This window comes from Labrus bergylta, chromosome 12 (assembly GCF_963930695.1).
Source record: "Labrus bergylta chromosome 12, fLabBer1.1, whole genome shotgun sequence".
In the NCBI taxonomy this organism is placed as follows: Eukaryota; Metazoa; Chordata; class Actinopteri; order Labriformes; family Labridae; genus Labrus; species Labrus bergylta.
This window is the reverse complement of record NC_089206.1, coordinates 932,178-955,773: the sequence shown is the minus strand read 5'-3', so window position 1 is coordinate 955,773 and position 23,596 is coordinate 932,178. Positions and strand designations below refer to the sequence as shown.

General features: G+C 48.4%; 2 protein-coding genes across 3 annotated transcripts in view; both read left to right on the top strand.

Annotated features, from left to right (window-relative positions):
• The window catches only part of mecp2 (methyl CpG binding protein 2), an 11,641-nt gene extending 397 nt beyond the window's left edge, over positions 1-11,244 (top strand). Inside the window, exons 2-6 of the mRNA XM_020661089.3 lie at positions 3,307-3,481; positions 3,601-3,812; positions 3,892-4,085; positions 4,195-4,319; positions 5,301-11,244. Coding sequence (XP_020516745.2) covers positions 3,307-3,481; positions 3,601-3,812; positions 3,892-4,085; positions 4,195-4,319; positions 5,301-7,670 — 3,076 coding nt within the window. The 3' untranslated portion in view covers positions 7,671-11,244. The remainder of the gene's footprint in view (positions 1-3,306; positions 3,482-3,600; positions 3,813-3,891; positions 4,086-4,194; positions 4,320-5,300) is intronic.
• Positions 11,245-12,772: 1,528 nt separating this feature from the next.
• On the top strand, positions 12,773-21,824 carry LOC109977304 (uncharacterized). 2 transcript variants are annotated; one of them, XM_065961787.1, is made up of 10 exons: positions 12,773-13,297; positions 14,020-14,193; positions 15,387-15,544; positions 15,697-15,895; positions 19,579-19,675; positions 19,858-20,029; positions 20,244-20,287; positions 20,414-20,549; positions 21,308-21,519; positions 21,697-21,822. In XM_065961787.1, the coding sequence occupies exons 1-10, from the start codon at positions 13,062-13,064 to the stop codon at positions 21,784-21,786; spliced, it is 1,518 nt and encodes a 505-aa protein (XP_065817859.1). In that variant the 5' UTR covers positions 12,773-13,061; the 3' UTR covers positions 21,787-21,822. The 2 variants fall into 2 exon arrangements, with proteins under 2 accessions (XP_065817859.1, XP_065817860.1); XM_065961788.1 differs by having other exon boundaries at positions 12,776-13,297; positions 21,686-21,824.
• The last annotated feature ends 1,772 nt before the right edge of the window (positions 21,825-23,596 follow it).

Genomic DNA, 23,596 nt, shown 5'->3' with positions numbered 1-23,596 from the left:
TTTTTACCCCGACCTGTCTCCGCGGAGCGGGGTTAGCGGGAATACGTCACCAACTTACTGCTAAGTGTGTACTTTAGCTGCTGTAGCCGGAGCCGAGCTGGGGGGACAGCCCCTAGCTTAGTCCGCTCTCAGAGCACCGCCAGGCCGCGGGAAGTCGGGCCGGTGTGTCCGCCCCGGTGTGTCCGCCCCGGTGTGTCCGCCCCGGTCACCCGCGCTGTGTCCGCCTTCCTCCGTCACACAGCCTGCTAGCTTAAGAGCTGTTAGCTGTTAGCAAACACCGAGTGTGTTTTTATCTGAGGAGACTGCTGCTCAGTAACCCGGGTTAACCCCCCTACACACACACACACACACACACACACACACACACATCCCGTTATATACCCCCCCCCCCCTCCTCCTCCCCCTTAACAGCTAGCTGAACAGACTGTTGTCCTGATTAGCTGCCTCAGTGCCGCTGAGCCAGGAATCAAACTCGGGACTCTGCACAGGACGGTGGGGACAGCTTCATGCTTCATCACACTCACACACACACACCGAACACACACAGGGGTCCCAACCTGAGGGTCTAGATCAGGGGTGGGCAACTGGCGGCCCGGGGGCCACATGCGGCCCCCATCAACCCTCAACGTGGCCCTCAGGTCAACTTTTACACATCAATTAATTTGAAACATAAAGAAAAACACGATGAAATCATGAAAACCAGAAATATGTCCATAATAATATTTGATCACTGGTATATGTTGAGATAAAGTTGAGACATAATCGACTGTAATGGTTTTTTGTATTCCACTATTTGGCCCTCTGGCGGTGAGATTTAAATGAATGTGGCCCCTTGCTGGGACCAAAGTGGCCCCTCCCTGGTCTAGACCCCCAAAACCAGACAACAAACAGGCAACATGCTGTATTTGACGAGGCTGGGATCAAAATGATTAATTATCAGTTAACTTTTCAAACAGTGAGAAAAGTCAGATTGTGGAGGGTGGAGCACGAACAGAGGATCAGCTGTTTGTGTTGTCCTACACTTTCTGTTTCACTGATCGTCTGACAAGAATTAAACCTGCGGATCACTTTGATAAGAATCAGCTTCAGAGACTTTAACCTGCAGAGAAAATCAATCCGTGCTCATCTTTTGACGTTATCATCAGAGCAGAGACTGCTGTGAACACTTACCGTTCAGGTGCGTTCAGGGACACCATCAGAGTCAGTAAAAGCTCAGTGTGCGTGAGAAAAACTAATTCTTTAACTGTGCTTCCACACAGGAATCATGGCTGTAGTCACGCCCACATGCAGGACTCTCAGGTGTGTTGTTGTGCAGAGTAGTTCTGTCGCGGTGAGCTAGCATGGCTCAAGAGCGTTTGCATGCTGTTCTATCGCTCCTCCCCTTTTTTTATTTATTTAGTAAATTTGTTTGTAAATTAGGTCTGAAACTGGCTTGCCAGCAATAATATCTGGCCGGCAAGATTGTGAATTTGAGGTATTTTATTATTTTGATCATGCCATGATAATCAGTGACACAAACATTCCCGCCACGGAACAGAGTGCGAGCAGCGCCGCAGACAGTAGACAGCGCCCGGTGATGAAACAAAGCAGCGTCACAGCAGCAACAGTTATCACATCCTCTTTTGCCAACAAAGAAACAGCAAGACGGTTCGTTTTATTAAAAACCTGTTCAGTATGATTTGGCTGCAGAATACATAACGTGACCGGGGGGGGGGATACGCTGCACGGACATTGATGGCATCCAGACCTCACTGAGTTCTGGGTCAGTTGAGTCAGTTTTCACATTAAGTAAATTAAGCCTGTCGTTTTGTATTTTGTGGCCAAATCGTACTGTACACGTTTTTAAGAAACACACTGTTGTGTGGGGTTTTGTTTGGACACCACCGTCTACATCGCTGCTCTTCTGTCCCGGTTACTGATTGTCACTGCGTTGTTGTTTAGAAAGTCACAATCAAAATAATCTTGTGTTCCAGTTACTATTTGCAAGGTGAGACCTCAAACTGGATGCATTTCCTTGTGACACCTGGATGTTTTGGTGCAGATTTTTACATATTGCATCATCTGAATTCTCCTTTTTCATTTGGCTGAAAGCTGAAAAGTTCCTTTGGTTTAGTTACCGGTGCAGTTGTCATTGTTTCCGTCTGAACATGAGTTGGGGTGACGTGACTTGCGGTTGCCTCCATGCTTAGCTTGTTTATACCGCCGTATTTCATTAACAGGGACACCCTGATCCCCGTCGATAGTGGCGGCGTCTCTCAGAGACTCTGCATCACACAAGGAGTTGATTTCTGATTATAAACTGATTTGTAAAGTAAACGTCCCGATTACATCACGTCAGCTTCTGGTGGTTGAAAAACAGCAAAAACAAATCGAGAGAAACACGGAGAAGCAGATCAGATACTTGGTGTAAGGGAAGATGATTTGCTGTGACGTTTGATGTCAAATCAGGAACGCTCTCAGAAGCTAAATGTAGACGTATAGCTGCGTTTTATATCTTCAGTCCTGGACACGATCACAAAAAACAAAAACTGTAAACGTCAAGAAAATGACATGTCTTCAGTGTTTCTTTGAATAAACTCTGGGTCTCTCTACAAGGTAGAAGATGTCCAGTATCACACACATGGCAAATGCAAACGGTGGTGAATCGTTAAGAAAATCATCTTCCCCTTACTATTGCTGTCCAAACTCATAAAGTTCCACAAAGTGATGAAATGTTCAACAAATCGTGTTTTAAGAGTCGCCTTTGATCAAATGAGCTAGCAGAGAGATGTCTCACAAGCTAATACAGCTAGCACATCGTTCCTCTTTCCTTTCAAGCTGTGTTCTCTTCCCTTCAGTTTTTCTCAGATAGGACCCAGTGTGCGCTGCGCTTGCCACAGAATAGGTCGCAGAGCATGAGGAGAGAGCACACACGACCAAAAAAGCAATGGCGCTCATTGCTAGGTGACCGAAACAATAGTCTGGAAAATAGCTACTTTTTGGACTTGCAGTATGTTTGTTTCTGTTCACTCTGAGTTGAGTTAACTCCTGCTCATGAAAGCAGATGTTTGTGTTACAGGAAATTGTGGCTAAAAAAAAACCCAATCAGGAAGTGAGTGTGTCTAAATCACTTTGTCTGCAAACACTGAAACACGTCCCCTGATTTTTAAAACTGAAACGAGGCAGGAAGCTAAAAGCGGCAGTCTCATGAACCCCAGGTGTAACGCATTTAAAGTTACATAGAGTTGTGAACGCCGAGCAGGTCTGTACCTCAAATGATGTCATCAGTGATGCCATGTTAATAGATGATGTCATCCTTTTTCTTAGGGAGGAGGGCCAAGAGGGTGAGGGACCTACTGACCCTCAGCCCCCTGCCAGGTCCCACAGTAAGTCCAAGAAAGGTCGTCGTGAGCGCCGCCATGCTGACAGAGGGACTGAATCCACGGCCACACCCCAACCAGCTGCACTGCAGCCACACATGGGGGCGGAGCCACAGACACAGGTAAAGACAGGTGTCTCCGACAACAGAAGTATACAATTACCCTGAGGTGTACTGAATTTTATCACCTATCAAACTAAAATACAAACTAAATCATTCACACTGATGCTTTCTTCCTGCAGGTGTCTGAGCCTCAGGCCGGACCTTCAGAGGAGGCGGGGTCAGAAACGGCAGGCGGTAGTGAGTCAGCAGGTTCTCCCAGGCAGAGGCGCTCCATCATCCGGGACCGTGGGCCGCTCTATGATGACCCATCACTGCCTGAAGGCTGGACACGCAAACTCAAACAGAGGAAGTCTGGACGCTCGGCGGGGAAGTTTGATGTTTACTTGATCAAGTAAGCCACACCCACCGCTGAAGCTTCTTCTGGTTTTCACTGTAGTTGCGTTAATTGTTGTTTTTAATTTACTATGCAGCTCGGAAGGAAAGGCTTTCCGTTCCAAGGTGGAACTAATCGCTTACTTCCAGAAGGTTGGTGACACAACTACTGACCCCAATGACTTTGATTTCACTGTCACCGGACGTGGAAGCCCTTCCCGCCGTGAGAAACGCCCTCCAAAAAAACCAAAGGTGGTGAAACCATCAGGTCGAGGCCGGGGGCGTCCCAAAGGTACTCTGGTTCTTACACGACTCTTTGCCTGAAGTTATAAAATTAGTTGAGCTTGTAAATGTGTTTTGTTTTGTTTGTTTTTTTTACGCGTTTTCTTGTGTTTACGCAGGCAGTGGGAAGATGCGGCATGCTACAGAGGGCGTGGCCATGAAACGCGTTGTTGAGAAAACCCCAGGCAAACTGCTGGTCAAGATGGCAGAGTCCTCGACCGGCACTACCTCCACTGCCTCAAAGGTACAACCATTCAGTTTGATACAGAGAAGAGCATCAACAGTTTGCAGAGTTGGTTGTTTCACCTGTTTTCGATATTTCATCTGGTAGTCAGCTAATTCAGAAAAGGATCCCACAGTAGTGCCTGGACCAGACCCTTGGAGAGTGGGCAGGTAGCATGTGAAACTTTAGTCGGTGCTATGAGCTTAAAGGGATACTTCACCCGTTGAAACGTGAATCTGTTTTGACATTGGGTCATATATGTAGAAATGTGAAATACATTTTGAAGTTGGTGCCTTCTTGGCCGTGAAAAGGCAGAAAGTGTCTTTTTGTCTCGTGGATGAAAGACACCAAATCCCAGAATGCACAGCACCCCAGGCCACTCCCACCAAGGTCAGGTTTAAGACATATTTACTTCAACACATGAGGCCGTTTCCTTTACTGATTCAGAGATTTCTTCCAGAAGGAACTGGTATCTTGGAAATTCCTGGCAGAAAGCGGCGGCCAGCGGCTGCAGCAGCCAAGACACAAGACCGGCCTGTCTGCAGCAGCCGTCTCACCGCTATATTTATATTTTTTCGCCATTATCAGCTTTCTCCATAGAGCCTGTTAGCGTAGTTTCCAAGCAATATGGCGGACGTTAAGTTTAGATTCTGGGAGTAAGTTCCCACCCACTGATCTGTGATTGGTCTGTAGCTTCAGTGGTCAAAAATATGAGGAACTAGCGTTGTAGTTTCACCGTGCTAACCATTCAAAAATACTACCAGGTTTCTAATGATACAAAGCTTAATGCAAATGGATGAAGTATCCCTTTAAAGTGTCGGCATAATCCCTACACAGTGACATTAAGTTAATCTGCAAATACAATCTGACTCCAGATCCAAGAGAGGCAGGACAGCTGTGACTGATTGTCTTGGTAGCCAAATTGTTTTTTTAGGGTATTTAAAAAAATTGAGAAACATTGTTGATGTTGATTCTACTTATTGATGTGATAATTCCCCTTAGGTGGCGTCTCCTGCACTCGTGCCCAAGTCCCGTCCCGGCAGAAAGAGGAAATCAGAACAGGAACTTCCAGTGCCACCACAGACCGCCCCCAAGAAACGGGGCAGAAAACCAACGTCGGCATCGGCATCAGCGGTTGCCACGGCATCCACCTCCTCAGCATCCACCTCTGGTAGCACCGCCGCTGGGAGCTACGCAGCAGCTGCCATTTTGGCCGCTGAAGCAAAACGTAGAGCAGCCAAGGAGTCTTCCACCAAAGCTGTTGTCCAAGAAACAGCCCTGCCAATCAAAAAACGTAAAACAAGAGAGACGGTAGAGGAGAAGGAGAGTGTCCAGACTCCCGTTGTTTCACAAGCGGAGACTGAAAGAACGGTCACTTCAGGGGGAGAGGGAGCTAAAGGGGAGGGAGTCCCTACCTCAGAGACTTTACCTGCCTCCTCGGAGAAGAGCCAATCACATACACAGAAGCAGCCCACTGCATCAGATGAAGGCCAGTCACATGGACAAAAGATGCATAGAGGAAGGAAGCACCGGGAGAAAACAGGAACATCAGACGCAGATGGAGGAAGAGGAGAGGAAGCAGATGAAGACGTGGGTGATAATCGAGGAGACGGAGGAGGAGGAGGGAGGAGTAGCAGCAGCAGCAGTAGCATTAGTCCGTCGAAAAGACACAAAAGGAAGGAAAGGACACCTCACAAACACCACCATCACCACCACCACCATCATCATCATCGCCACCAACATTCCTCTGCCTCCTCAGAGGATCAGCCTCCTCTTCCTCCAGCTCCTGCACCCCCAGAATCCTCTAACCAGTCCAGACCTGAAGCTGAGCCCCAGGCCGTGCCTCAACTCAACCCCCAGCACACTCAGCAAGCTCATCCCAGACCAAAGTCAAAGTCTGACACCCAGACCCCCCCTGAACCCCGACATCCTCCCCCTCAACCGCGCCACTTGCCCCAGCCCCATACCCTGCAGCATTCCCAGGACCAGTCGCCCACTCAACCTCAAGCCCAGGCTCGGTACCCCGCATCCCAGCCCTCTCCCACGAGGCAAGTTCAACCCCAGCCAAGTCCCCAACTTCCCCCATCCCAAACCCAGAGTCAGCGCCAGGCGTCCCCCCCAAAAGCCCAGTCAAAGCCAGTCCACTCCTCAGCTCAGCACCACACCCAGCTTCAGGCTCAGCATTCTCCATCTCAGCCCCGCCCCCCTCAGTCGCCTTCAATTCTGCATGTCCATTCAACCCAAACAAGGCATCCACATTTGCGAACCCAGTTCCCAACAGCACTTCAATCCCAGACCCAGCACAGGCACCCATCCCAACCCCAGCCCAAACAATCTCAACCAGAGAACCGGCAGTCACTTCAGCCTCAGTCTCAGTCCAGGACCCCTACCCAACTTCAAACTCAAACCCAACCCAGGACCCAACTCCGGAATCAACCCCAATCCAGAGCCCATCTTCAGACTCAGAGCCAGTCCAGAATCCCAACCCAAGTTCAGACTCAAACCCAACCCAGGACCCAACTACTGCCTCAACCCCAATCCAGGACACTTACCCAAATTCAGCTTCAACCCCAGTCCAGGACCCAAGTTCCAATTCAACCCCAAGCCAGGACCCAACCGCAGACTCAATCCCTAACCAGAGTTTCAGCTCAAGTTCAGCCTCAAATGCAGCCAAGAACCCCTGCCCAGCTTCCACCTAACCTGCAGCCCAGGCATCAGGTGCTGCCGCAACAGCCGACGAGACACCTTCCACAACATCAACCCCAGACTCAACACAGACCACAACCCAGACAGTCATCTTCCCAGCCAAGACCACCCCAGCCCCAACCCCAACCCCAACCCCAGTCCCAAGGACAACTACACTTTCAACGGATTCAAGTGCATTCGCGTCCCCATCCCCCACAGATCACCAGACCCCCTGTGCAGCACATCTCATCCCACCGACCATCTTCCAGCCTAACCAGGACCAACCTGGTCCCCGTTCTGCAGAACCAGAGTGAGCAGCCCCAAGATCTGAGCACCACACGGCCAGGAAGAGGGAGCCTGCTGCAGAGTCGAGAGGTCTCCTCGGAAGGCGTCAGGGCGGGGGAGAGAAGGGAGCCGGTCATGGCATCAGAAGGCAGAGAGGTCGTAGGAGGTGGAAGGGGGTCAAACAGTACCTCGAGGTCCATACCTCCTGGATCTCCAGTAGTAGCCGGAACCGGGGTTGGTCTGGTCCCTGGGGCAGAGGGAAGACCTAGGCTCCGAGCAGAGCCAGAGGCTGCAGGTGAGGGGAGAGAGCTCAGAGACATTGTCCCCCAGTCTGCCGTCCCCTGCCCAAGCCGGGAGGAAACCGTCGAATCACGGACTGTGGTCAGCGAACGAGTAAGCTGATCAGTGAGGCTAGCGATCAGCTGACTAATCAGTTTACTGATCAGCTGACTGATGGACTGAGTCAGCAGTGGAAGAGTCAGGTGGATAGGAGCGTGACTGGACTGTGTCGATGACTTCACGGCGTTTTCAGATAGGAATCAGTTCCCAGAGCTTCTCCTCTTGTCTGATTGAAGACTGCAAAGTTCTGGATCTGAGAATCAACAAGCACTGAGGACTGCTGGTGAAGAGATTGGAATTTTGTCTTTTTTAGGAAAACAAACAAAAGGAAAACTGATAAACAAGTGTGTGTGTATATATATAATCAAAAGGCAGCTGTTGTGTCCCGCTAGTCTCCATAGGGAGGGGGGGGGGTAGTTTGGAACTAAAAACCAATGCTTAACAACACATTACTCTGAACGAAACGTTGCTTCCGGAATATAACCTCCTTTTTATTTGTATTTTGATAGTTTATAATTTTGTCTCTGTTACAGCTTTAAACTCTGATATTATTGACTGACGGTCCCTTATTATCGTCGTGCTGCTGACTGACGGTCCTTTATTTAATATTCTGCTCTCTCAACTGATAGTCCCTTACTGAAACTGACGGTTCCTTACTGAAACTAGAACTTAACTAAAAGCCTCAGAGGGGATGTGAGGCGGCGGTTTGCACCTTAAACTGGTTTCTTAGAAATCTTTCAGTTTTTCCACCCATGGTTCCATTATGCCGTTAATAGAAAAAAAAGGGGGGGTCTATAATGTTTTCCATCCTCTTCCACACTGCCCCCTAGAGGTAGCCGTTCTGATGTAAGAGCATTACTTGTTGACTCTACACAGATCTCACTTTTAGTTTTTTAACCCATTCTATGAAGCATTCAAACAGCTCAAGGTGTTCTTGATAACGTCTTATCAGAATCTGAATCCCGGCATACACTGTACGATCGTAGAAAAGTCCCGTAGGAATATCGGCTCGCACTGCACATCTGATTTGTTTACAACGCATGACCAAAGCTCACATTTCATGTTCTCACAGAGTACGACCCAAATGTTGGACATGACCTGAGTGCTCACACTGTGGGATGGAGCATTGACTATTGTCAATAAAGTTTCTTTTGATAGCTCCCTTAGACGGAGGATGAAGTGCTCAAAAATGCTCACACACTCAGCAGCACATTTAAAAACAAGCTAACTAGAAGCTAAATCATTACAAATAAGACGACACATCAGACATGCCTGCGGTTGCCATAGTGATTTCAGAGGCCGTCTTGACAGTTTGTGCAGGCACAATCAGGAAACAAGCTCTGGAGTCTGGGGAATTGGCTTGTGGCTCTGCACTTACTGCGAGTGTGTGCAGTCCAGAAATTGATCCACAGGTCAGGAGCAGCTGATTGGGCTGAAATTCGGCTCGACCTAAAAAAATTAGTTGTAGTACACAAAGATGGAGGCTTAAAATCGTACAGTGTACGCCTAGCTTAAACAGATGGTTCTTCTGTTTGATGATAAATCTTCGACCATGCTCGTTGGTTCTTCGAATGCTTCAGACATTCAGAGTTCTTCCATGGCAGAGATTCTTCCACATCGGCCTTCATTAAATCCGTTTGTTTTGGTTGTGTTTTTGTTTTCAAAAGAAGCGCTTATAAAATCAAACCAAACCCACTTTTACGGTAGCTTTACTTTTAGTTTGTCGTTTCAGTTTTTTTTTTAAATTGTGTCTTTGTGTTGAATGTCTGGAACAGTTTGCACTCCTCCAGTTTGTACAATCAACCGCCTGCATGTCGCTCGGAGACTCTGTAGGCCTTCAACCGGAGATGCACGTACGCAGAGGTCCAACCTCACCAGGGTTTCACTGTCAGCCATGTTGGCGATTGTGTGTGGAGACAGAACCCTGATGGTGGTCAGGTTCAGTTCCATGTGGAGTCAAATGTGCTGGAAACAGAAACAAACAGTTCACTGAGCAGCAAACTGATTTTTGAGTCTGTGGGTTCAGATTAGAGAGCGCGAAGGAGAAACGGAACAAACAGTAACACAGTCTGGACCAATGGGAGTGTAGCGTTTCTACTCTGGGTTTTCAAGGCAATGCTGCTGCGAGGAAACGTGATTTATGGAGTTTGGCAAGAAAATCTATATATTTTTGGAATGATAAGCTAAACAAGAACTCAACCTGTTAGATCACAACGGAGAGAGTCCGTCATCAGAGCGTGTAAAGATGGCAGCCAACACCTACTTATATCTGAATGTACACGAGGGTTATGTTGTGCTTTCAGTTCTTTTAGGTCAGACATCTAAACTAATTGGTTGAATTTAGATGGTTAACAGGTTAAGTCAAGTCTTAATTCTGGTTAGCGCCTGTGTTAGCTCCACTCTGCTCTTCTGTTAGCTACTCTATTAGCTCCTGTGGTAGCACCTGTGTTAGCTCCTGTGTTAGCTCCTCTGTTTGCGACTCTATTTGCGCCAGTGTTCGCTCTTCTGTTAGCTCCTGTGTACGAATGTACACACATGGGTTATGTCATGCAACATTTCAGTTCTTTTAGGTTAGACTTTTAAACTAATTGGTTGAACTGAGATGGTTAATATGTTAAGTCAAGTCTTAAGTCGGGGTTACTTTAGCTCTTCAGTTAGCTACTGTGCTAGCTAATGTGTTAGCTCCTGTTTCAGCTCTTCTGTTAGCTGTCTTGCTAGCTCCTCTGTTCAAGTGTTAGCTCTTATGTTAGCTCCTATGTTAGCTAATGTGTTAGCTCCTATGTTAGCTCCTGTGTTAGCTCCTCTGTCAGTTGCTGTATAGGGTCCTGTGCTAGATCTTGTTTTAGCTCCTGTGGTAGCGACTGTGGAAGCACCTGTGTTAGCGACTCTGCTAGCTCTTGTGTTTGCTTCTGTCAGGTCCTCTGTGAGCTCCTGTCAGCTCCTCCGTGAGTTCCTGTTAGCTCCTTCATTAGCCTCCGCTCTGAACCTTCAGACTCTGTTTGAATGTTAATCTCTGTCTGTCAAAAAACTTCGATGTTCTTGACTCTTTGGCTCCAGCACTTCAGCGGTATCATCGCTTTAATGAGTTTACTAGACCAGAAATAATCCAATAAGTGAATGTGTTCATGCTGGATAAAAATAAATGTGCCTCGTTCTTTAAACTCCTCCCACCTGGTGTGATGTCATACAGGTGATGTAGTCCATTTCCACCTTAGGCTGAAAAATCCTCTCTGCGTACGTGGAGCTCCGCCTACCGCCCAGTCTGCTCACAGCAGCTAACCTGTTAGCATGCTGCTGCGTGGTGCAGCTGCAGAAATCAAACATCCCTCTGTGACTCCACAGGATTCGCCCCGCACAAACCCAGTAACCAGCCACCATATTGCATGTTCCAGAGTTTAGTGCCTATAATATTGTGCGTCTTGCCAGAAGCCACCATGTCAGCCAAGCCATGTTGTGTTTCTAGACTTAGTAGTGATGTGTGTGGTGACTTCATAGTTGCTAATATTGAGGATGAATATTCTGCTTTTACTCTGGTTGGAATCAGTGGAAACTCCAATACACTGTCGCTGTAGACAAAACTAGTTTTTACCTGTTTTCTTATTTTTCTTTCTAACTAAAAGCGTTTGTTGTCCCCTGATTTGCTTGTCTGCTTGTCTGACTGTCCTCACAAACACACACAAGCACACACACACGCAAAGTTTCAGAGGTTTTAATTTAACTTTAATATGAAAGTAAAAAATTATACCATCAGGCGACTCTCACAGGTTCCCTTGTATTTGAAGAGTATCTAACTGCTGTGTTGCAAACATACCCTGCATTCATGTGGTGTCGGACACATCGGAAAAGCAAGTTTCCAGGTTGGAAAACACTCGTGAACGCCTGCTCAAGTCGGAACAACTCGGAAACTCTGGAAAGAATTAGGTGTCCGACTTCATATTTGTCATCACATGGGGGGCAAAATATGTTTTGTTCATGTTAACTCTCCTTTTTGTTAACTCAACATTTTGATCAAATATATCTTGATTGTTGCTGACACTTTCCAAACTGAAAACAAAGTGAACACACTGAAGTCGGAAGAACGACCTCCCAACCCCGAAACGTGGACCATCCGAGGAGCAGATGACAGCGACAGTGTTTCCTGCTGAAACAGGATGGAACCAATCGCAAGACAGAACGCCGACATAACCTTGGGATGCATTTGATTGGATCACCTGCTTCAACTTTGTAAACGCCGCTGAGAGCAGGATGAGTCATCTGAGACGTTTGAATACAGTTATTTAGTGGTTAATGTCAGCGGCCTGTAGGGGGCCAAATTAATCCAGCGATGTGAAGAATTAAAAGTGAAGACAGCAAGTGTTCGATGTGACGCAACATCCGACGCTGCCTGTTTGGACATTTGATGCGTTTTAAAAGAACAGTTCAACATTTTGAATCTTCTCCTCGTCAGAGTCCAACTGTTTCCTCTCTCATTTCTGTATAACTTTTATGAGATCAGATTGGCGACAAACAGTTTTTCCTCAGAATCTATAAATGTTTGCTCTGTGCAGGCGAGTTCATGTTGCACTGTTCCTGTAAGAGCTCAGGTGGCGGTTTCACCTGCTGGCCTCTGGTCAGAACTGAATTTACAACACATCTTTACTTTTTACACTGTTGATCCTAAAAGGCTCCTGATTAGAGTTAAAGGAATCTAAAGTCACATGATCAGACCCAATAAGAGACTACATATCCCATGATGCCCTGCTGCCACCTGCTGGTTGAAACTAGCTGTGCTGGAGACTGAAGGATAAAAACGTAAACACACAAGTATGGGGTGCCGATTGTAAAAACGTTGTTATATATATATATATATATATATATATATATATATATATAACAACGTTAACAACGTTAACAACGAGCTAAATGTGAAGGATATTAACTAAATATTGAAAATATATCTAAAATATATATATATACTGTACGACAATGCTCTCTTGCCATCCGGTTGCTGCAAAGCATGTTTTATATTATATATATATATATATATATATATATATATATATATATATAATAGAAATACAGAAATAATACAGTATATATATATATATATATATATATATATATTAGATATATTTTCAATATTTAGTTAATATCCTTCACATTTAGCTCGTTCTACACAAATAATAATTGCAAAGTTTAAGTGTTGAAGAAATATTTAATAATACATCTAAATGTTAATTGTTAAATCTAATGTTTTAATCTAAATCTAAATGTTAAATCGGAACCCCATACACAAGCATGAACCTTTTATAAAATACCAAATTAAATATGTTCTAATCTTTAGCTTTCACTTTACTTCATTTATTTGTCTCTTCGGGTAACAATAAATGAAACTGTGACCCCTCTGTGACCCCTGACCATGTGAATATCCTGCCATCTGATTCGCTGCGTTCACAGACCTGCAGACAGGTGGACATGGCGGCTCAGGTGTTCGTGGTGTTCATGCTGTTCCTCGGACTCTCTTCCGGTTCGGCTCCGGACTCTGAGCGCGGGAGGATGGAGCTGCGGCGCGTGCGGAGCCTTGCAGCTCAGCCCAGGTATGGAGGGTGCTGGGCTCGCGCTCTGGAACACCTGGACACGCGCTGCAGGGACCTGACGTCGGAGAGCCAGAGCCGGGTCGCGCTCAGCTTCACACTTTGTCACCTGAGCAGGTAAAACACGCAGATACACTGAGCTGCTGCAGAGTGTTCATGATGCTTCTCTTCTACTGTGTGTGTGTGTGTGTGTGTGTGTGTGTGTGTGTGTGTGTGTGTGTGTGTGTGTGTGTGTGTGTGTGTGTGTGTGTGTGTGTGTGTGTGTGTGTGTGTGTGTGTGTGTGTGTGTGTGTGTGTGTGTGTGTGTGTGTGTGTGTGTGTGTGTGTGTGTGTGTGAGAACAGCTCTCACTTTGGGCTCCTCCTCCACAGCCTCAGTCAACCCTGAGATATTATAACCACACTAATGACCCTTTGAAAGATTTATTTCCGGACCAATACTGCCCCTTCCTCTATTCGGACATTTTCATTAAAGGGTTAAACTGAAAGAAAACAAACATACCGACTGATATTGTGTTACCTGAAACTTTCTCTCTCTCTGCTTTTACACACCTGAAATTAAATAAACAAGTTCAAGTTATCTTCAATAGTCAAATGCACAACATAACAGGCAAAGCAGTCATAGCTGGCAATGACATTTTTGTGTTCCAAGCTCTCCTTAACAATGCAAAAAAAAAAATAGTATAAAAGATAAGAGTAAAAAGAGTAACAACGTACAGTGCAATGAAGAACCAAAAGTTTAAATAAAACTAGAATATATGTACAGTATATATATATATATGTATGTACAAGGATCTCACCTGTTGTTTATCAAAACTTTCACTCTGCATCTCTCCCTCAGCTCAGGCAGAGATATCCCATCATGCCCTGAGGGGTCAGAGGTCAGCATGTGTACAGGTGTGATGGACGGTGTGGCCTTTAACACCTACACTGAGTTCTTCACACACACACACTCCATGTGTCACTTCCTGCAGTCTGAAGCCTGGCAGAGCCGAGCCGAGGGCACCATGTACAGGTAACACATTATGCACAGGTAACACACCTGTACAGATAACACACCTCCACAGGTAACACACCTGTACAGATAACACACCTCCACAGGTAACACACCTGTACAGGTAACACACCTCCACAGGTAACACACCTGTACAGATAACACACCTCCACAGGTAACACACCTGTGCAGGTAACACACCTGTACAGATAACACACCTCCACAGGTAACACACCTGTACAGGTAACACACCTGTACATGTAACACACTACACAGGTAACACACTGTACATGTAACACACTGTACAGGTAACACACTGCACAGGTAACACACCTGTACAGGTAACACACCTGTACATGTAACACACTGCACAGGTAACACACTGTACATGTAACACACTCTACAGGTAACACACTGCACAGGTAACACACCTGTACATGTAACACACCTGTACAGGTAACACACCTGTACATGTAACACACTGCACAGGTAACACACTGTACAGGTAACACACTCTACAGGTAACACACTGCACAGGTAACACACCTGTACAGATAACACACCTCCACAGGTAACACACTGCACAGGTAACACACTGCACGGGTAACACACCTGTACAGATAACCCGCTGCATAGTTAACACACCAGTACATGTAACACACCTGTACAGGTAACACACCTCCACAGGTAACACACCTGTACAGATAACCCTCTGCATAGTTAACACACTACACATGTAAAACATCTGTACAGGTAACCTAACTCAACGGGACACACACAACACACCTTGACAGGTAACACACCTGTACAGGTAACACATCTGTACGGGTAACACACCTACACTGGCAACAAAAACACTGGTAAATGTTATATACATGTACAAGGAACATACACCTGTACAAGGTGTTACAAGAAATCAAACAAATGATCAGGTAATGCACATGTACAGATTAAACACCTCTGTAGGGAAAAATAATCCATACAGGAAACACACACCTGTTCAGGTAAGTAATCTTTACAGGTAAGATAAATGCATGTAGTTACAGTTAATTAACAACCTGAACAGGTATCACTAGTGTAAATGTATAATGAAAAAATAAAGATAACATCAAGTACACACCATGTATAGGTACACTGGTAACACACAAGCACACACCTGTGCAGGTCACACTGTACAGGTGAGGTTTATAGTCAATGGAATGCACTTTTTCCAGGTTAACAGAGAGTTCAGCAGGTGTCGCAGAGCAGCTTCAGTCCACCAGGCAGATGGCCGAAGAACTCATCGATGCTCAGAGTGCTGCCTTACAGGCACAGCAGGAGATCCTGAACAATGGGGAGGAGCTGAGAGTCACCCTGAGAGACTCTACCCAGGGTAAAAATAACTCACTTCATTTAAAATTAATTTACAGCCTGAGAGACTCTACCCAGGGTACAAAAACAAGGGTACCTTTCTCATTTCTCTCTGTGGACCTGTCTGTCCTCTCTCTCTGTGGACATGTCTTACCTGTCTGTCTCTCTGTGCAGGTCTGCGGGCGGTCTTCTCTGAGCTCAGCAGTGTCTCCAGGGAGCAGCAGGTGGCGCTGTCAGAGCTCTTTAACAGAGTGACCTTTCTGCAGAGTTTCCTGTTGATGGAGTCTCACAGTCTGAGCTCCTGCTGCTACAACGCTGCTGCCCTCTGCACCTCCTTTCTAATCACCTCCACCCAGCGCTCCTCCAGAGCCAGGTAACTCCTCCCACCTCCACCAACAGCCAGGTAACACCTCCCACCTCATCCAACAGCCAGGTAACCCCTCCCACCTCCACCAACAGCCAGGTAACCCCTCCCACCTTATCCAACAGCCAGGTAACTCCTCCCACCTCATCCAACAGCCAGGTAACTCCTCCCACCTCATCCAACAACCAGGTAACCCCTCCCACCTCATCCAACAGCCAGGTAGCACCTCCCACCTCATCCAACAGCCAGGTAACCCCTCCCACCTCCACCAACAGCCAGGTAACCCCTCCCACCTTATCCAACAGCCAGGTAACTCCTCCCACCTCATCCAACAACCAGGTAACCCCTCCCACCTCCACAAACAGCCAGGTAACTCCTCCCACCTCCACCAACAGCCAGGTAACACCTCCCACCTCATCCAACAGCCAGGTAACTCCTCCCACCTCATCCAACAGCCAGGTAACTCCTCCCACCTCATCCAACAGCCAGGTAACTCCTCCCACCTCATCCAACAGCCAGGTAACCCCTCCCACCTCATCTAACAGCCAGGTAACTCCTCCCACCTCATCCAACAGCCAGGTAACTCCTCCCACCTCATCCAACAGCCAGGTAACTCCTCCCACCTCCACCAACAGCCAGGCAACCCCTCCCACCTTATCCAACAGCCAGGTAACTCCTCCTACCTCCACCAACAGCCAGGTAACACCTCCCACCTCATCGAACAGCCAGGTAACACCTCCCACCTTATCCAACAGCCAGATAACACCTCCCACCTCCACCAACAGCCAGGCAACTCCTCCCACCTTATCCAACAGCCAGGTAACACCTCCCACCTCATCCAACAGCCAGGTAACCCCTCCCACCTTATCCAACAGCCAGGTAACTCCTCCTACCTCCACCAACAGCCAGGTAAGACCTCCCACCTCCACCAACAGCCAGGTAACACCTCCCACCTCATCCAACAGCCAGGTAACACCTCCCACCTCATCCAACAACCAGGTAACCCCTCCCACCTCCACCAACAGCCAGGTAACCCCTCCCACCTCCGCCAACAGCCAGGTAACCCCTCCCACCTCATCCAACAGCCAGATAACACCTCCCACCTCCACCAACAGCCAGGCAACTCCTCCCACCTTATCCAACAGCCAGGTAACACCTCCCACCTCATCCAACAGCCAGGTAACCCCTCCCACCTTATCCAACAGCCAGGTAACTCCTCCTACCTCCACCAACAGCCAGGTAACACCTCCCACCTCCACCAACAGCCAGGTAACACCTCCCACCTCATCGAACAGCCAGGTAACACCTCCCACCTTATCCAACAACCAGGTAACCCCTCCCACCTCATCCAACAGCCAGATAACACCTCCCACCTCCACCAACAGCCAGGCAACTCCTCCCACCTTATCCAACAGCCAGGTAACACCTCCCACCTCATCCAACAACCAGGTAACCCCTCCCACCTCATCCAACAGCCAGGTAGCACCTCCCACCTCATCCAACAGCCAGGTAACCCCTCCCACCTCCGCCAACAGCCAGGTAACCCCTCCCACCTCCGCCAACAGCCAGGTAACCCCTCCCACCTCCGCCAACAGCCAGGTAACCCCGCCTTCCTCCACCAACAGCCAGGTAACCCCTCCCACCTCATCCAACAGCCAGGTAACTCCTCCCACCTCCACCAACAGCCAGGTAACTCCTCCCACCTCCGCCAACAGCCAGGTAACCCCTCCCACCTCCGCCAACAGCCAGGTAACCCCGCCTTCCTCCACCAACAGCCAGGTAACCCCTCCCACCTCATCCAACAGCCAGGTAACTCCTCCCACCTCCACCAACAGCCAGGCAACCCCTCCCACCTCATCCAACAGCCAGATAACACCTCCCACCTCCACCAACAGCCAGGCAACTCCTCCCACCTTATCCAACAGCCAGGTAACACCTCCCACCTCATCCAACAACCAGGTAACCCCTCCCACCTCCACCAACAGCCAGGTAACCCCTCCCACCTCCGCCAACAGCCAGGTAACCCCTCCCACCTCCACCAACAGCCAGGTAACCCTTCCCACCTCCGCCAACAGCCAGGTAACCCCTCCCACCTCCGCCAACAGCCAGGTAACCCCGCCTTCCTCCACCAACAGCCAGGTAACCCCTCCCACCTCATCCAACAGCCAGGTAACTCCTCCCACCTCCACCAACAGCCAGGCAACCCCTCCCACCTCCACCAACAGCCAGGTAACCCCTCCCACCTCATCCAACAGCCAGATAACACCTCCCACCTCCACCAACAGCCAGGCAACTCCTCCCACCTTATCCAACAGCCAGGTAACACCTCCCACCTCATCCAACAACCAGGTAACCCCTCCCACCTCCACCAACAGCCAGGTAACACCTCCCACCTCATCCAACAGCCAGGTAACCCCTCCCACCTCCACCAACAGCCAGGTAACACCTCCCACCTCATCCAACAACCAGGTAACCCCTCCCACCTCCACCAACAGCCAGGTAACCCCTCCCACCTCCGCCAACAGCCAGGTAACCCCTCCCACCTCATCCAACAACCAGGTAACCCCTCCCACCTCATCCAACAACCAGGTAACCCCTCCCACCTCCACCAACAGCCAGGTAACCCCTCCCACCTCATCCAACAACCAGGTAACCCCTCCCACCTCCACCAACAGCCAGGTAACCCCTCCCACCTCATCCAACAACCAGGTAACCCCTCCCACCTCATCCAACAACCAGGTAACCCCTCCCACCTCCACCAACAGCCAGGTAACCCCTCCCACCTCCACCAACAGCCAGGTAACACCTCCCACCTCATCCAACAGCCAGGTAACCCCTCCCACCTCCACCAACAGCCAGGTAACCCCTCCCACCTCCGCCAACAGCCAGGTAACCCCTCCCACCTCCACCAACAGCCAGGTAACCCCTCCCACCTCCGCCAACAGCCAGGTAACCCCGCCTTCCTCTGACAACAGGCAGAGCAGGCACTGCTCTTTTTCTATGGCTGGCCGATGGCTGCTGCAAAAGCTGCAATCACCTGTGTCCTGCATTGTTGTGTTAGCATGCTAATGTTAGCGCTCTTTAGTTAGCTCGTAGCTTCACATTGTTGTGTTAGTATGCTAATGTTAGCGCTCTTTAGTTAGCTCATAGCTTCACATTGTTGTGTTAGCATGCTAATGTTAGCGCTCTTTAGTTAGCTCATAGCTTCACATTGTTGTGTTAGCATGCTAATGTTAGCGCTCTTTACTTAGCTCGTAGCTTCACATTGTTGTGTTAGCATGCTAATGTTAGCGCTCTTTAGTTAGCTCGTAGCTTCACATTGTTGTGTTAGCATGCTAATGTTAGCGCTCTTTAGTTAGCTCGTAGCTTCACATTTCATGTAAACTGACACAGAATGAGCGTGATCTAAAAACTCTTACTAACATCCAAATAATCAGTGAGTATGTTCTTCTTCTTCTCTCTAGTTCTTGACTAAAACAGCTTTTATACACAAGGGGAGGAGCCGGCCGTCCCGTCCATGTAAACACGGCTCTGACAACAACACAGCCAGCGGGACTCGAGCTTCTCCCTCATTGTAGACAGTCAGGACTCAGAGACACATTTACACAGGACACACTTTATGATTTATTTATGTATTGAATGTCATAATTAAAAATTCATCCACTTATTATAAAGTGTGTGTGTTTGTGCAGGCTGGCACTGTTGAGTTTGGTGTGTCTAAATTTCTACCTCGAGAGGAAGATCTACCAGTTTGTGATCAACTCTGATCATCCAGAACACACACACATGGTCAGTATCACACACACACACACACACACACACACACACACACACACACACACACAGGAAGTGTAGAACAGCTGATATGTTGTCCTCAGAGATAAAATGCCAACGTCATACACACTCAGAAATGTTTCCTGTGACTTTCCGTTGTGTGTTATCGGTCACTGTGTGTGTGTGTGTGTGTGTAGGAGCTGGTCAGTGTGTATGTGAGTGTGTTGCGGCGGGCCATGGTGTGTGTGGGTTTCTGTGTTCTGCTGGCTGTGTGTGTGCGGCACAGAGACCCGGTGCAGCAGAGTCTGCAGGTGCTGCAGCAGCTCAGAGAGACTCAGAGGAGCCTGCAGGAGGCGCTGCAGCACGCAGGTGAGTCAGCTGACAGGAAGAGGGCGTGGCCAACATGATGTCAGTCAACACAGATTTGAATTCTCTAATTTGGTTTTTTCTTTCACATCGTATGGCCTTTTAACACCTGAAGTGACCATATTTGGACAAGAGGGCGGGGCTGGAGAGGAGCTTCTCCCTAATGTCCAAATATGGTCATTTCCTGAGCTGACTAATTGTGTCTGTCTGTCTGCAGAGGGTCTGGGGGAGCAACAGAAGAAGAATCAGTCCGATGTGAAGGTGAGACCTGAAGCATCACGTTTCACTGCTCCGTCATCATTCACTTCCTGTGATGTCACAGAGGTCGAGTGAACTTCCTGTCTCTCATGGTTCTTTTGTCATGTGACCAATAAAAATCTTTTCCAGAGGAGGTCAGAGAGCAGAAGAAGAGAGGGGACGCTGAGGAGGAGGGAGGAGAAAATAAGAGAAGAAGAAGAAGAGGAGAGCACGCTGGTTTCTCCAACCACAGATAGCTCAGACCTGTCTTACCTCTCACTCCCCGGTCAGTACCTGTCTCACTCTTCAGCTAGTACCTGTCTCACCCTTTAATCTTTCCCTCTCTCTTTGGACCTGTCTCACCTCTCTCTGTGTAGACCTGTTTCACTTCTCTGTGTGGACCTGTCTCACCTTTCTGTGTAGACCTGTCTCACCTCTCTGTTTGGACCTGTCTCACCTCTGTGTGGACCTGTCTCACCTCTCTCTTTGGACCTGTCTCACCTCTCTCTGTGTAGACCTGTCTCACATCTCTGTGTAGACCTGTCTCACATCTCTGTGTGGACCTGTCTCACCTTTCTGTGTAGACCTGTCTCACCTCTCTGTTTGGACCTGTCTCACCTCTGTGTGGACCTGTCTCACCTCTCTCTTTGGACCTGTCTCACCTCACTGTGTGGTCCTGTGGACCTGTCTCACCTCACTGTGTGGTCCTGTGGACCTGTCTCACCTCTCTGTGTAGACCTGTCTTGCCTCTCTGTGTGGACCTGTCTCACCTCTCTGTGTAGACCTGTCTCACCTCTCTCTCTGTAGACCTGTCTTGCCTCTCTGTGTGGACCTGTCTCACCTCTCTCTCTGTAGACCTGTCTCACCTCTCTGTGTAGACCTGTCTCACCTCTCTCTCTGTAGACCTGTCTCACCTCTCTCTCTGTAGACCTGTCTCACCTCTCTGTGTAGACCTGTCTCACCTCTCTCTCTCTCTGTAGACCTGTCTCACCTCTCTGTGTAGACCTGTCTCACCTCTCTGTGTGGACCTGTCTCACCTCACAGATTGGAGTGTGAACAGTCTCCTCAGCAGCACGTTGAACTGCACGGACGCTGACATCACTCTGCAGCCATATATTACCCAGAATGCCTCTGTGCAGGGTTCCATTACCCAGAAGGCCTCAGTGAGTCCCAGCAGGCGTCCTCGTCGCTCTTCCTCCTCCTCCTCCTCCTCCTCTGCTCTTCTGGTATACAGCGTGCTGGTGGAGGACAAAAAGGTGAGTCTGAAGGGTCTCATGTCCGTGTGGTTCTTAAATGTCTCATTAGTGATAAAGTGTTTCTAAATAAACCAGGAAGTAATCTGAAGCACTGACCTCTGCTCTCTCCTCTGTTTTTAATCATCATCACCTTCAACATCATCGTCACTGCGTCCTGATTGGTCAGCCACGTTACAGCCTGAGGAGCAGAAGATCAGAGACACACTGATCTTCTCACCGACTTCATGTAGGACGTTTAACATTTTTAACACAAAAGTTTTTCAATAAACAGATTTTTATAAATTAAATAGAAGAATGTGTCGATCATTTTCTATAAGAATAAAAACAAACTGATCTGAGATGTTAGTCTGTTTACCTGCTGCAGACGTTACAGTCTGTTTACCTGCTGCAGACGTTACAGTCTGTTTACCTGCTGCAGACGTTACAGTCTGTTTACCTGCTGCAGACGTTACAGTCTGTTTACCCGCTGCAGACGTTACAGTCTGTTTACCTGCAGACGTTACAGTCTGTTTACCTGCTGCAGACGTTACAGTCTGTTTACCTGCTGCAGACGTTACAGCCTGTTTACCCGCTGCAGACGTTACAGCCTGTTTACCCGCTGCAGACGTTACAGTCTGTTTACCTGCAGACGTTACAGTCTGTTTACCTGCTGCAGACGTTACAGTCTGTTTACCTGCTGCAGACGTTACAGTCTGTTTACCTGCTGCAGACGTTACAGTCTGTTTACCTGCTGCAGACGTTACAGTCTGTTTACCTGCTGCAGACGTTACAGTCTGTTTACCTGCAGACGTTACAGTCTGTTTACCTGCTGCAGATGTTACAGCCTGTTTACCCGCTGCAGACGTTACAGCCTGTTTACCCGCTGCAGACGTTACAGTCTGTTTACCTGCAGACGTTACAGTCTGTTTACCTGCTGCAGACGTTACAGTCTGTTTACCTGCTGCAGACGTTACAGTCTGTTTACCTGCTGCAGACGTTACAGTCTGTTTACCTGCTGCAGACGTTACAGTCTGTTTACCTGCTGCAGACGTTACAGTCTGTTTACGTGCTGCAGACGTTACAGTCTGTTTACCCGCTGCAGACGTTAGTCTGTTTACCTGCTGCAGACGTTACAGACTGTTTACCTGCTGCAGACGTTAGTCTGTTTACCTGCTGCAGACGTTACAGTCTGTTTACCCGCTGCAGACGTTACAGCCTGTTTACCCGCTGCAGACGTTACAGCCTGTTTACCCGCTGCAGACGTTACAGTCTGTTTACCCGCTGCAGACGTTACAGCCTGTTTACCTGCTGCAGACGTTACAGTCTGTTTACCTGCAGACGTTACAGTCTGTTTACCTGCAGACGTTACAGCCTGTTTACCCGCTGCAGACGTTACAGCCTGTTTACCCGCTGCAGACGTTACAGTCTGTTTACCCGCTGCAGACGTTAGCCTGTTTACCCGCTGCAGACGTTACAGTCTGTTTACCCGCTGCAGACGTTACAGTCTGTTTACCCGCTGCAGACGTTAGCCTGTTTACCCGCTGCAGACGTTACAGCCTGTTTACCCGCTGCAGACGTTACAGTCTGTTTACCTGCTGCAGACGTTACAGCCTGTTTACCCGCTGCAGACGTTACAGCCTGTTTACCCGCTGCAGACGTTACAGTCTGTTTACCTGCAGACGTTACAGTCTGTTTACCTGCTGCAGACGTTACAGTCTGTTTACCTGCTGCAGATGTTACAGTCTGTTTACCTGCTGCAGACGTTACAGTCTGTTTCCCCGCTGCAGACGTTACAGTCTGTTTCCCCGTTACAGTCTGTTTCCCCACTGCAGACGTTACAGTCTGTTTACCTGCTGCAGACGTTACAGTCTGTTTCCCCGCTGCAGACGTTACAGTCTGTTTCCCCGTTACAGTCTGTTTCCCCACTGCAGACGTTACAGTCTGTTTCCCCGCTGCAGACGTTACAGTCTGTTTACCTGCTGCAGACGTGTGGCCCAGGACTAAATTATTTGTATTTAGTTGAAATTCCAGATGTGTGGAGCTATAAATCACGTATCAGAGTGGGCGCCCCTGCTGGCCGAGACTGAACCTGCAGTTT